The 14,836-nt window shown below is 45.4% G+C and overlaps 1 protein-coding gene across 5 annotated transcripts in view; it reads left to right on the forward strand.

Annotated features, from left to right (window-relative positions):
- RGL1 (ral guanine nucleotide dissociation stimulator like 1) overlaps window positions 1–14,836 on the forward strand; it is a 255,851-nt gene that overhangs the window by 132,364 nt on the left and 108,651 nt on the right. For 2 of the 5 annotated variants that reach the window (XM_047704124.1, XM_047704123.1), the window contains one exon: window positions 1,345–1,455. The exons of 1 other annotated variant lie outside the window; for it this stretch is intronic. In XM_047704124.1, coding sequence (XP_047560080.1) covers window positions 1,345–1,455 — 111 coding nt within the window. Of the gene's footprint in view, window positions 1–91; window positions 300–1,344; window positions 1,456–14,836 lie in introns of those variants that run through there. 2 more of the 5 variants (XM_047704125.1, XM_047704127.1) reach the window with 2 other exon arrangements.

Below are 14,836 nucleotides of genomic sequence, written 5' to 3' on the forward strand. Positions count from 1 at the left end.
CCTGACATCACGGAGCGGCGGAGCAGCGCGGGGAGGAGTCTGCGGCGCCCTCGCTCGCCGCGCTCCCTTTGTGGCCCGAGTCGCGCGCACCGGCGGCGGCGGCGGCGGCGGCGGCGGCGGCGGGGGCAGCGCGCGGGTCTGTGCTCGCTCAGGGCGCGGCGGCTGCGCGGGCGGTGGGCTGGGGGCGCCGCGGCCGTGCCGGCCGACACTGCGCGGGCACCGGGGAGCAGGGCGCACCATGCCGCGGCCGCGGACCGGAGAGAAAACTGAGAATGAAATTGCTTTGGCAAGCTAAAATGGTAACGAGAGCTCTGCCTTCTCCCGAGGCTTCTCTGCCGGGGGATCTTCTCCCGCTTTCTCTGGGCGTGTTTGGACTCCTCGGAGCGGACGGAGCCCTCTGACCCCCTGCTCGGGAGCCGAGGCTTTCTCGCTCTGCTTTGTGTGCCTTCCTCTCCGCGTTGTCTCCTCCCTTTCATCCACACTGACTTTCTCGCCAGGAGCCTTTGGTGTGTCTGGGGCAGATGTTTGCGGGGAAAAGAAAACTTTTCAGGACAGGGAACTGTTAGGCGGGGTGGCCCCGGGAGCGCCTCTGCGTCCCAGCGGCTCTTTAACACGACTTCAGGTTGAGCTGCGGACGTGGAAATCCCGGCGGTCGCCGCACGCGTTTTACTTGCAGTTGCGTGATGCTGTGTTGCCTTTTTTTTTTCCCCCTTTAATTTCACTTGCCAGATTATTTTACGGAAATAAAAACTTTTTAACCCCCCGACCGCGCTAATAACTCTTTGGGTCCCAACGCAGCAAGAGGAGAAAAAGACACGGGAAGCATTTCACTTCCAAAGGAGAGAGGACTCTTGGCATTTTAAACACTTGTTTGTGCCTGAGTTTGAAATGTAGTATGCTCAAATAACTGAGCCATTATAAAAGTAGTACCGACTCTTTCTACCAACGAATGATTTTTCCTTCAACTTATGTGGGGCTGGGGGAGGGTGGGGAGAGTTAACCAGGAGTAAATCACAGTGTCTTAAGGAAGGGGGGGGGGAGACTTAAAAAAACAAAAACAAAAACCCCAAACCCTAAGATAACGTGAGTGAGTCTAGGAAAAAGAACTACATGGAAAAGTCCGGGGATCCTGATACCACGGGAAAGGACGGGGAGCCAAGAACATTTCAGCATTCCCTCTATCGCAATGTGTCTTGTGTTGCTCTGATTGTAGTATTTATTTTGAACAACCCATCTTGTGCCCTGAGTGCTGGTGTAAGCAGGAAAGCCGCTGGGATAGATGGTGGTTAGCGGAGAGGAAAAAAATATACTCTTTTTCTTTCTCTTTATCCCATCCCCTGGCAGAGCTCGATTCAGGACTGGGGTGAAGAGGTAGAGGAAGGCGCTGTTTACCATGTCACCCTCAAAAGAGTCCAGATTCAACAGGCTGCCAATAAAGGAGCAAGATGGCTAGGGGTGAGTAAAGCTGGAGAGACTGTGAACTTTGGAGTTGCAGTGTCTGTTGTTCTGTGAATATCATCATTATTTAGCAGAGGCAGGCTTTTCTTTTCCTTCTTCTTCTCCTCCTTCTCCTCTTTTGGCCTTAAAAAGGAAACTGCCAATGACCGAGTGTTTGCACTAGCTGTACAGGTCTGTTTTTGTACTTAATGTTTTCCAAAGCATCTTCCCTCGGTTTGTCAATAATTCAGAACCTCTTAGAAACATCTTGAGGTCTTTGGCAAACAGAGTGGGGGTGGCAGAAAGTGACACGCAGTAACAGGACCAGAAAGCAGCATTCTCTCTGTTAGACAAGAGCCATAAGCACTTTGGCCCAGATGGCACCCTTTTCTCTCTCCGTCCTCCCACTACTGATGCTGACAGCCCCTCTGCTTCTGTACCTTCACCAAGTACCCAGAATGCTCAGGAGACAGAGACAGACCATTCGGGATCTGCCTATCTTCTTTCGGGGGGGGGGGGGTGGTGGTGGTGGCAGATTTCCCATTTTTACGTCCTCTCTGCAGCCGGTGAGGAGACAAATGCATGTATCGTGCCCACGATTTCATGTGTAGCGGGCACAGAATGTTGGGTCTTTGGAGAAACACTGCTTCCATAAACAGGACTTTTTCCACCGAGGTTCTGAAATCTTGGTTGGGATCATGTGACTTATCTGTTATCACCTAGTGGCTCCTTCAACACATCCTGGGGAGAAGTGGAAAGCTTAGTGACAGGATCACTCCTTGGGCAGATACCAACATGTGGAAGAACGAAGGAATTCTTGATCTGGAGATAGAAGGAATCCTCAGCAGTGAGAGGTGACACAGAGAGCCTTGAGAAAGAAAATCGGGGTGGGCTGAAGAGAGGGGATGGAGTGTGGTTTCACCTGGCCTCATTTGAGCCACACTCAGGCTTCATAGGGGATGGACTGGAAGGCGGTGATGATTATGCACTTGTGTTCAATCTTCACTGGCTTTGCCTCTCCCCGAATTTAGTGCTTGAACAGATTCAAAGGGAGGGTGTGAAGGCAGACAGGAAACAAAAGTGCCCAGGGCCTCACGTGGAGACTAGAGGCAACATGTAACCTGTGTGTTCCGAGTTTCGGGCAGGATGGTTTGCAGTGGGGACTGCTGCTGGGTCCGCTGTTCTGCTGACACAGGCCTTCGCTGCTCTGGGCTTATCCAGCTGCCTCAACTCAGGCGTTTCCTTCTCTGTACTTAGGGCCGAGGTACTACCCACGAGGGCTGTCACCTTTTGGTGACATCTGCGGGGTGTGGCCGGGAAGGGCAGGGATCTTTCCTTTGAAAACCGGAGCCCTTCACTTATCAACCAGGTCCCTTCCTCTGAGTAGGACTTTCAGGCACATCATGTGCATCCCCAGCAGACCTGATAGGGAAGGAAGGCAGATCCAGAATTCTGATGAGTCATCCCTTTGTTTTGGGCGGCTATGTCTATGCATTTTATTTGACTGTGGTGTTGATGTGGTTTGGCCTGTTTTGGTGTTTCACAATGATTCACAAATTCTAAACCAGCTGCCTCGGAAAGGGTCATTACGTTCCCTGATGCTGAGTTGTTCCTCTCTTTCTAAGGACACTGATGTTGCTTGGGTGACAGTTTTAGTTTTTAGCCAACACAGCAGCCATGAATGGAGAAGTCATGGGGAAACGGAGGGGTTAACGCTATAGGCCCCAAACCACAAAGTGTGGCTCTTTGAGATGTTCACAGGTATTTCGTGCTTCTCATTGACTTTCTATTTGCTGGACTCGGCCTCTTTTCTCTTCCCGCTCTTGGTGTTCGCAGATTTATACAGAGTTCATAGTTGGTTCACCTGGGCTTAGCAGCAGAGCTGAGATATTGAGAGGGAGGACAACATGTAAAGATTTCTTCTGGTTGGTGGAAGAATCTGTCTCTTCCCTTCTAGTACCATAAAGTGTGATTTGTGGCCACCACCCCAGCCCTCAAGAGCATGTTCTTAGGAACTTTCTAACTCTAATCCTACTTGTTTTCTTGTCATAGGTGTCCTGTTGGGAAGCTCTGTTTTTTGTCCTTGGAAATTCCAGACTTAATTAAATGTGACTCAACCAATTGAGCCATAGTAATTACAAAACCCTTCTTTTTAGGACCGAGTGGCTTCTCCATATTTGTTTTCCTACATTCCAGTAGCCCTTTCAAAATTCTCCAAAGCAACTGGTTTTAGTGTGAATTAGAGATTGAGGGGAGGTGAGGGTATTACTGAAATATGTCAGTAATCCTGTAAGGAAGGTGGTGTTGTGATTATCTTTTTTTTTTCCCCCCACATAAAGAAACTAATGCCTAGAGAGGTTAAATTGCTTGCCAGATTCACACAGCTAGGAGGTGGTAGAGGTTGGATTCAAACCCAGTTGGTTAGTTCCTTGCTGTCAGGAACTGCCTGGAACCTTCTGGCTGTTTCCATGAGAGTGGAAGAAAACATTGGCTCAGAAGACCAGGGATGCATGGGGCGTACTTTTTGCCTAGATGCAACACCTGCCACAGGACTTGAGTGGTGGGGTTTTCTCTTTTTGACACCCTGAATGATAGTTTGACCCACAAATCGAGACATTTGTTGTGAAGATCTGTATCTTAGTTAGATAGTCTCCATTTTGGGTGTGTCAGGTGTGGAGCCCCAAAGAAATGTATGAGGTTATGCAGCACACGAGGGTGGGCATAGCTCTCACTACAGGTCTGTAAGGCTTTTTCAAAACGCCTTAAAGCCTGAGTACAAGTTTTGAATTTTCTGCTACTGAGATCTCAACATGTAATGAAGATTCGATTTGGAAAGGATAGTAAAAATAATTACACATCCTAGGACGGGAAGTATCATACAATCCAAAACATTTAGAACATTCTTTTTTTTTTTTACTATTTGCTTGTTAAATTTTGTGTTTCATTGATCTTTTGAAGTAAAACCCTCCACCTTTGGTTGTAAAATATACAACTGAGTATGGCCCAGGCTGCATTTCCTTCTCTGTGCAGCTGTGGCTTTACCTGTTAACAGTGAGGTTATGTTGGGCAAACTTTGAAAAGCCAAATATTATTGAAATACTGACCCGATTCCCCCTTTACAATAACTTCTTAGACTGGGACAACTTTTCCTAGCCCTCAAGGAGAAATGACTGCGGTTATGTCGTAGGATCATGAAGTCCCCAGATTGGAAGGGGCATTAACAAGTAATTCCATCCAACCATTCAGTCAGCTTGTAGAATGGCCAGTGATTTCTGGAAGGGCAAATGGTCAAAGCTTGTTATTTTTCTTTGGCCTCAGTGTTGGGTTTTATATTGACAGTGATATATAGAGATGATTTAAGAAAACATCCATATTCTCTGGAGTCGTAAAATGTACCATTTTAGGAAGAATACTCACATGGACAGAGGTTGAAGATCCAACTGTTAGGGAAGGGGCTTTGGGTTCGGGAGCCCAGTCTGCTGTCTTTGGACTATAAGAGATGCAGGGTACAGAGAAATGTGTCCAACCTAAGATAAATTCAAAGTGGGGACATTTGTTTCGCAAGGAGCATTGGTAAGCGCTAGTGCGACGCAGCAAGGTTTGTGGGGAGTGGCCATGTGGCTTCTCTCAGTTTTATGCTTCTGTGGTTATGTGGTCTTTGAGGTGGGGCCCTTGTTCCTCCCTTCCCTGTGTCTTCTACCTATCACTCTGTCTCCCACATAGGCCCTGGTTGGGTTGAGTTGAAATGCTTGATAGTTGGGAGGCTGGTAAAGTTAGTGAACCAGGACAGGAGAAAGCAGAATATATTTAGAAATAAAGAGAACTGGAATCCCGTTACAGAACCTAGTGTTTGGGATGAATTGTGGCCAGTCCGTGAGTTGTATGGGTACAGTGACAACGTGACCACTTGTCCCATCTGGATGGAGAAGTTGACTCTCACTGGATACACTATGTGAATTGACTCTATCTGGTGTTTTGGTGGCGTTGCTATCATATTACCTTCAAATAGTCTATGGTTCCTCAAGTTTTCACCTACTTTACTTATGGGAAGCTTCTCTGATCTCCCAAGTCTGGAGGAGATGCCTCTTCTCCAGGTTCCATAAGCATTCTCTATTTCTCTGTCATACGTTCAGCTCACTCTGTTGTAATTATCTGGTTATTTGCTTCTATCCCTCACTAGACTGCTAACTTGGTGAAGTGGGAACGGTGGCCATCTAGTTGGCAGAAACTCAGTGTGTGTTGACTGAATGGATCCAGCTTCCTTCCTTTCTGGGACACTAATATTGTCTTGATACACATGAATGTGTGGTTGCTCCGCATTTAAAGCACAATCAGCATGAAGATGTTAGCTTATAAAGAAGAGGAGGGGTGTGTGGGAACAGGAAAAATCAATTAGGTGATGATTATAGCTATCTTGCATTCTTTCCGGAACAAAGCGGGGCACAAACAAAGGTAGTGATTATTCGTTTTAAGAAAAAAATTCACAGCAGTGAATTAACGAGACACTTCCCCAGTACCTTTCAAAAGCAGGAGACCCTATTGTACTTGCCTCACTGCTGAATGTTGAAGAAAGAAAGGCAATGCATGAGTTAAAAAGTGTTGGCAAGCATTATAAATATGTGTGGTTGGAAAGCTCAGGAGCGGGATTTTAGAATGGTAAGGAACTAAGCCCTAGAGGAGCCCTTAGTTTATCGTTGGTGATCCTTGTTTTCATCTAGGAAAACAGGCCTTTGGGTTGCATTATTCCTGTCTATCAGAATGTTGAATTTAGGCTTTAGAAAGTCACTTTCAAAATTATCAGCCATCTGTAGCCAAATCAACTGATCTTTTTCTTTTTGACCTTGGGAACATGTTTCTGAAATTATCTGCTAATATGGTAGCTTGCACCAGTCGAGAAGATGTCAGTTTCAAGTGCCCAAGATATCCTTACGGTGTTGGATCCTTTCATTTCTTGTAAAATCCATTGGGATCTGAGTCAGGGATATTCAGTCTGTAATTAAGAATATCCAGTTCAGGGGCGCCTGGGTGGCTCAGTGGGTTAAGCCGCTGCCTTCGGCTCAGGTCATGATCTCAGGGTCCTGGGATCGAGTCCCGCATCGGGCTCTCTGCTCAGCAGGGATCCTGCTTCCCCCCCCCCCCCCTCTCTCTGCCTGCCTCTCCATCTACTTGTGATCTCTCTCTGTCAAATAAATAAATAAAAAAATCTTAAAAAAAAAAAAAAAGAATATCCAGTTCAGTTCAGCAATTCGGGGACAACTCAGCTGAATTCCAAATATGTGTCTACCCTTGTCACATACATGATAGTACAAATGTAAGAGTACGTTGACTCTGTATGCTTAAAGTATACATTCTGTTAAATCAGTCTTATAAACACATCTTATTCTTATTTCTGTGAAATTATAAAGAGAAAGTTTAGTGATGTTTTCAATTTAGAAAGAAAAGGAGGGCAATACGGTCAATACTATGCTTTTCTCCTTGAGTGCCTCGCTGGAATTTGTCCCTGCCCTATCCTACTTATTTGTTTCCTTTGTCCATAGCGTATGTTCCTTTTACAGCTCCCCCTTCTAAATAATTAAAATCTTGTAGTGACTATCTTACACATTTTAAGTTAAAATATACAATAATAAGCTGAACTGAGTAAGACATTAACATTTCTACCATGGTATACCATGATATATCTCATGATATGAAAAAAAAAAAAGATTTCTGTAAATAGAGCAAGGAAAGTTATGGTTAAATGGGGGAAGATACCAAATGTGGCTTCACTCCACTAGAAAGGCTCAGCTAGCTCATGTCTTTTGCTGATGGGTTTGGCTATCTCCAGAGTTGATTTGGAGTCTGGAGTTTTGGGCAGTTTCTGGGGTCCTTTGCTAGTAAACACATCCAGTATGAACTTCCTCACGGCTGCTCCTTGTCCGTTTGTGGGATTCTGTCATCTGTGTTTGAGTCAGCTAACGTTGCCTTCGATAGCATTCCTTTATTCATCCAAAACCGACATTATGCCAAGCACCATGTTAAGTCTTGGGAATCCAAGACAAAACGAAACACAAGTCGTTCTGAAGGAACCTACAGGGAGTAGGGGAGACAGAAATGTAAACTGATTATAGTATATTGAGGTGTGTATGATCAGTGCCATGTGAGGAATCTGTGTGCTGGGGAGCCCCAGAGGAGGGCATGTAAATTAGGTGGTAAGGGGGGAGTGGGTACTCCAGGAAGGCTGCCTGGAAGAGAGGGCTCTTTAGTGAAGAGTTGAGTTGACAGATGAGTAGGAGTTAAAGGAGGTGAGGGCGCTGGAGGCAGGCTTTCCAGTCAGCACAGGGTGGGGGAAAGCATGGAGGCCGGAGGTGAGAGCACTGTGAGGGCTCAGTGTAGGGAAGAGGGAAGGACGCCTGGTGGGAAGATGACAGGAAAAGAGGCTAGAGAGAAGGGTTCAGTCATGTCCCTGGGAGTCCAGAATGCTAAGCTATGGGTTTTGCTCTGTCCTGAATGCTGGGTAGTCACAGAAGGGCTTCAGGCAGAATGGCATGGCCAGATCTGCATTTTAGCAAGATGACTGACCCCTGAGGGGTGGACACGCTTCGAAGGACAGACTGGGACGTGGGAGGGGGAGGAGGCGAACATGGAGGTGACATGAGGAAAGGGACAAGGACCTGAATGGCAGCAGAACAGAGGGTGGGGTGGGGGGATGGCAGTCAAGGAAGGAGGAGGGTGGGAGTGGGGGATGGGAGGCCTGGTAGGTGAGGATCTTGGCACCCTGGCTTCAAAGAGCTTGTCAAAACTGGGCCTTCTGGGATCCGCATCACCCTGTGCTCCCTGGGTGAAATGTCCTGGGGACTTCCAGTCAGCCTTCCTTGTGTATATGCTAGCAGATGCCTCCTTTCTTGTCAAAGGCCCTGCAGAATAACCAGACCCCGGCGTGCCTGATAAGTCACGTCCAGAGACCCGACCTCAGGCTTACCATGAGTAGGCCTCAAGCTGTGCGTGGTTCTCAGATTCCAGAGAACTTTGAAGAGCTGGTGGTTTTTTTTTTTCTCTCTCTCTCTTTCTTTCTTTCTAAGTCTTCTGTTTCCCTACAAACTAAACAAATTAAATCTGTAGGCCACAGAGAGAGAGAGTAAATATGGGACCCACAGGACTATGATTATAGAGCTGTATTTTAGACAACAGCAGTTAAACTTATAATTGTCATGTTAGAGACACAAGAAATTTTATGGTTGGGTGTCTTGGCCTTTTTCCTCTCCGCCTTCGCTGTCTTTAACCCCTCTCTGACACTGTTTGTCTTGGTTCCCTGCATTTCTGGTCTTGGAGGCTCAGTCTGATTGCGAATTCCACTCATGTAAAAGAAAAAAATCTTTCTCTCTTACACACACACACACACACACACACACACACACAGCCTGCGTTAAGATGTCTTTTCACATTTTACTTTTTAGGATTTCCCACATCTTTGGAATGTCACTCCGTGGCCTCTTCTATATAATTATTCAAAGCCTGATTTTGTCATGATTTGCTTGTTTTCCCTTCATTGTGTCATTTTTGTGATTAACTCGCACTGTCTAGGAACTGTCTTCAGTTTAAAAAAGAGTAAAAACAGAGAGAGGGAGGAAGGAATAAAGGTAGGGCAGGCTTCCAACATGAGGAGGAAGACTCCGCCTTGGAGAATCTCAGTCAGTCTTGTGAAGAGAGAGGCTCACGTCATTTATTGCTGATCCTTTTGCAGAAATACCTGTGCTTTTCCACAGATGTGGCTGTGTATTGTGTTCTGAGGTTAGGGTTCCTGCCTAGCTTGCTCCCACCAGGCCAACTTCTCCTTCATGTCCTGTAGTATGGGACTTCTAAGGGTAATAACAGTGGTACCTGGGGGTGGGATCGTGTGTAGTCGGTGGTTCTGTATATTTTTCCCTCCTCACAGACTCATTACCCTACATTTTCCAGCATTTAATTGCTTGTGCCATCTGTAGGCCGTTCATTTGAATTCGTTTCCACACAGTTAATCTTGTCCCATGTAAACTTTCCCAGACGTTTTCTATTTGTTTGCTCCTTTCAGCAAAGAATTGAGCAATTCAACTTTTTCCTTTATTTCGTTTCCTGCTGATTTAAATATCCATTCTCCTCGCTTATAAAAGCGAAGCCAAGGCTGAGTCCTTCCAGTTTCATAATTCTAGAGAAAACTGGAAAACCAAAACCAAACCTTTTCCGCTAAAAGTAGAACATCTTTGGTCAGAAGCGTCAACTGAGGCCCTTCACAAGCCCCTTGCTAACACTTTCCCCTACTTTTGTGCCCTTCTCATGCCCATAGCTTCTGTCACTGCCGGTGATGAGGCTAGAATAATGGAGACAGTTGTTATCTAACGAAAGAACATTGAATGGATATAAATAAAAAAATCAAAACTGGATTAGTTATTGGCTTAAAATGCTTAATAGTCATGACTTTCCCAATTAACATTGCAACACTTGAAATTATTTACTGAGATAATGGGCACTCCTAACTAGAAAACTCTGGAAATTGGAAGCATTGCATTAGTTTGTGAAGCACACGGAAAGCATTTGCTATCTTCTGTCCCCACGTTGCCTCCTCCCAATGGCACAACACAATGAGCATATCTATTTTAAAAATGACTTCCCCAAGTATTGACAAGGCCTGGCGCCATCAGGGCCGGGCTAGGGAATTAGCACGTGGTTCTTTCTCCTCAGTTGGAGCCTTGGCAGGGGCTGACATCTGGTCGCTCTTCCTTCTCACGAGCTCTGGTTGAGGGAGGTCCTAGGGCACTGGTGAAGAGCCCCTAGTCAGTCGTATTGTAAAAACTCTGTATGGGGACAGACGGTCACTACACTTTTTTTGTGGTGAGCATTTTCGAAATGTACAGAATTGCCAAATCACGGTATTGTACACCTGAAGCTAATGCAATATCGCATGTCGGCTATCCTTCAGTTAACGATAGAAAAAGAGAGAGCCTGGGCTCTGGAGCCAGGCAGACCTGAATTCAGAACCCGTCTCTGCCACATGTGAGCTGTGTGGGCTTGAGCTGTGATGCTACAAAACTTGCACTTGTAGAGAGGATTCTAGTAGTTCCGTCTGATGGAAAGACTGGGGGGAGTGAATGAATTATGTATATAAGGTGCTTGGCACGGTGCCTAGGATATGGGACGCCCTCTGAGTGGGGGCTCTCCTTAGGACCTTACTGCCCGGGCCCTCTCTTGAACTTGGCCGTGGAACCTTGTGGAAGCATGGGTGCCTTTCTTACCTGAGTCCCCCGAGCCTGGGGTAAACCAGATTGTGTAAGAAACAGCTTTAGCAAGGCTTTAAGGCATGTTCCTGACATCACTTTCTCCTTTTGCACATCTGGGAGGAAGGACCATGGCAGTGTTTAGTAATCCTTGTTTATTAGAAGCAACATCTGTTGTGTTTTCTCAGTCTGGCTGCCTGTACAGTGAAGGGCATTATTGCTTGGGCTCCAACATTTCACATTTTCAATTCCTCCAGTTTTCCTATAGAGTTAATTCGTTGCTGTGCTCATTTTAATGCCTTAAAAATATTTTACTGCGTAAAAATTATGTTTGCTATTTCTAACTGAAAAACAGGAGGGTAGGAAACCACATCTCTACAGCGGTAAGCATTATGCTAATCATTCTTTGTCCGGCGTAGCTTAGGATGTCAGGCCGCTGAGCTTGCCCCATAAATTTCATGTTCTGGATTAAATTTCATAAGTTCGGGGCGCCTGGGTGGCTCAGTGGGTTAAGCCGCTGCCTTCGGCTCAGGTCATGATCCCAGGTCCTGGGTTCGAGCCCCACATCGGGCTTTCTGCTCAGCAGGGAGCCTGCTTCCTCCTCTCTCTCTGCCTGCCTCTCTGCCTACTTGTGATTTCTCTCTGTCAAATAAATAAATAAAATCTTTTAAAAAAAATAAATAAATTTCATAAGTTCACATGAAGATAAAAATTTTTCACTGTACCTCACGTCGATTAGCTAATGTAGTACTTGAACCCCAAACTAGGAATGAGCTGACTTGCTCCTGAAGTTGTAACTTTCAGACTGTCTCACAACCTTTTAAATCTTTGCTTTCCTTTCAGGTAATGTAGGGCAAATACCTGCTTTTCCTTCTGCCTGTAGGTTTTGTGAGGATCATCTGAGTTAATGTACGAAAGTACTTTTTAATGTGTGAATTATTGTACAAATATAAGGGTATTCTTCTTGTTATTTAACCTAAGGTCATTTCTTTTTTTCCTCCCCACCTAAGTGCTTGATGGGTGTATGGTCTGTTCATTAGTCCTCCCTTTCTTCTCTTATCCAAGAGAGAATCTTTTCTGTATTTTTTTTCTCCCCACCTGCTGTTTACCTAATGATACCTTCATGTTCAGCTAGGAGTAGTGTTTCCTCTGCCACCACCATTGATATTCCTAATTTGTAGGTGCATTGAAAATGCAGGCAGGGCTTCTCTTTGTAGATTGGATGTGGGGAAAAAAATACCCCATATTCATGAGTCTAAAGACAAATGCAGTAAATATCTTACAGATGAGGGGAGCCTGGGTGGCTCAGTGGGTTAAAGCCTCTGCCTTCAGCTCGGGTCATGATCCCAGGATCCTGGGATCAAGCCCCACATCGGGCTCTCTCCTCAGCGAGGAGCCTGCTTCTCCCTCTCTCTCTGCCTGCCTCTCTGCCTACTTGTGATCTCTGTCTGTCAAATAAATAAATAAATAAAACTTAAAAAAAAATCTTACAGATGAAAACTTTCTTCTTTCTCTTTCTTTCCTTATTCTCTCCAGTATGGTTTTTTTGTTTTGTTTTGTTTTTTGTTTTTGTTTTTGTTTTTGAGATAATGGCTGTTGGTTTTCTTTGATTCACCCTCTCTTTCTGGTACTTTTAATTTGGTGCAGAGCAGGGTGGTAAAGTTAATGCACCAAGGAATGGAAAGTGCTTCCAGCCTTCCAGAGCTGTTGGAAAATCAAAGCTTGGTTTGGGGCCAAATCCTGATGTGGGACTTGAACTCATGACCTAATGCCAGAGGCAAGAATGTTACCAGCCGACCCATACTGACCCTCAAAAGATGTAGGCATTTAAAATACTTCCTCTGAGTAGTCCTATTGTTACTTTCTGTTTTTTCTCCTCTTTCAGCCTTTTCCTACAGCGTTCCTGGCTTCCCTGTTAGGAATACAATTTTAGTTTTCAGATCTTTTTTTTTCTCACTTCCTTTCCATTTGCTTGTTACTGTTACTTCCTTCTTGCTTTCCATTTCTCCCGGGTGAGTTCCTTTTTTGTTGTTGTTGTTCCTGTTCCTTCCTGTCCTTCTTCTGAATTAAAAATAGTCTTCAGGGTCTCTGGCTGCTTGCCCATGAAGCTGACCTTCCTTCTATTCATATAGGGTTCCCCCTGAGCCTCTGAAGATCCTTTCCTATTCTCTCAAGATACTCGCTAGCACCTATTCTCAGCTGACTTATGGGCTAACTGACCCTTGTCCTCAGAGCTATAAATGAAAACTAAGTCTCTTGTACAAAGATGCAGGCGGGGGCTTTGCTCACGTTAAGTGTCACTGACGAACGCTGACTTCCGCCCGCACCTGCTGACTCTGTGTGTGGTGCTAAAGGAGGAAGGAACGCTTGGGCACTGACTTGGGCACCGACTTGAGGAGCACATTTCATGTTCATCTACATGCAGAGCCATGGCTCCACAGTCAGCTGAGGCCCAGGAAGCAGCTTTCCTCCAGCTTACTGCTGTGGGCATCCCGGAGGGACCGGCAGTCCTTGTGCTCCCTCAGAAGTGTTTCTCAGGGACTTAAAATTGATGCAGATGTTTCTTCATGAACATTCTTTGGTTAGAGTTGGAAGGTTATAATATTCTTTACAAGAAATGACTTTCTACCCAATGTTGACCTAGACTGTCCACAAATTAGTGTCTGCTTGAGGTTTTATCCCGTGTGCAACTTCAGATGGCTGGGCCAGCGAGTGCCTATGGGTACCAGCTCTGATTTCAGCCCCCAGTCCCAGCTGGAACTCCTTGTTGCACTGAGAGTTACAGCAACAGGCTTGATGAAGGGTTAAAAGAGTTCCTTCCATCTGTCCCCCCAGCTCCCTATGTGGTTATGTCTTCAAGAAGAGAACTAGCCATATCCTTCTTGGAGAACCTAGGGTTGGCGGTTTCATTATCCCTAGTGATGTCCACGTTTCTGTGCAGCTCTGTCACCCTCCTGTCACTGCCTATGCCACCGAATGAGCTTGTAGTGCTTTTCTCTTCCCTGATTGACTGATGAACTCCCACTTACCTTTCAAGTCCCAGCTCAGATGTCATCTTACTCTTCTACCCTTCCTGATCCCTCTTCTGGAATAATTACCCTTTCATCTGGGTCTCCTTAGCACTTTACCGAAAGCTCAATTACAGCACTCATCACAACATATCCTTTTATTTTTTATTTTTTTTCTCTTTGCCCTGTTCCTTTGTGTGCTTCGGGGGTGGGGACCCCATTGAATCAATCTTTGTACTCCATGTCTGAGCCACATGTGGTACCCAATAAGCACCTTATAAATGGTTTGGCCTTATCTCTATTATAAAACATGTATTTTTATGACTTTTTTGTTTTTTGCCATTTGGTAATATTGTGAATCCCATTTTTGAAACAAAAAGGAAAATATTGAATAAGTAAGCTAGATTTAATTAATTAATTATTTTAAAAAAGATTTTATTTATTTGACGGAGAGAGAGACAGTAAGAGAGGGAACATGAGCAGGGGGAGGGGCAGAGGGAGAAGCAGGCCTCTCGCTGAGCCCAACACTGGGCTTGATCCTAGGACCCCAGGACCACAACCTGAGATGAAGGCAGATGCCTAATGACCAAGCCACCCAGGCACCCCTAGATTTAATTTCTATTTTGTATGTCAGAGAATGACACAATGAAGAAGGAAGATGTTGCATTTGCTGAATTTTTGTTATTATTTATTTGATCGACATATTTCACGATCTCAGAAAACTTGACTTAACTGTGACGGTGACCTCTATAGATGGAATGACGTGGTATTTAGAGTTCATCCATAAGCTTTGTGGTGACATACAGGTTTGAGTCACGGATCAAAGACAGATTTTTGGGAACCTAATTTCTGCTTTGAATTTCAAAGTTATTTTACTTAGGGTTTTCACGTATCTTATTAGATCTTAATCTGATGGTTCCAATTTGCTTTAAGCTTGCATTGACCCAGTGTCGAGCCAATTTGGCTGTGCTCTTGTAACACATTCTTGTAAAAGGACCTGACACCCTCCATGCACATGACCACTTGGGTTATGCACATCCCAGTGAAGGCACTCGGAGACCTCCGTGGCAGGCCTGTGGTGTAGGGCCCTCTCTCAGGATGTGCTGTTCCTCACTAGGATTCATTGGCAAATGGGGAAAAATATGTGATGTAAATTCTATGTTA

This window comes from Lutra lutra, chromosome 15 (assembly GCF_902655055.1).
Source record: "Lutra lutra chromosome 15, mLutLut1.2, whole genome shotgun sequence".
NCBI classification, from domain to species: Eukaryota; Metazoa; Chordata; class Mammalia; order Carnivora; family Mustelidae; genus Lutra; species Lutra lutra.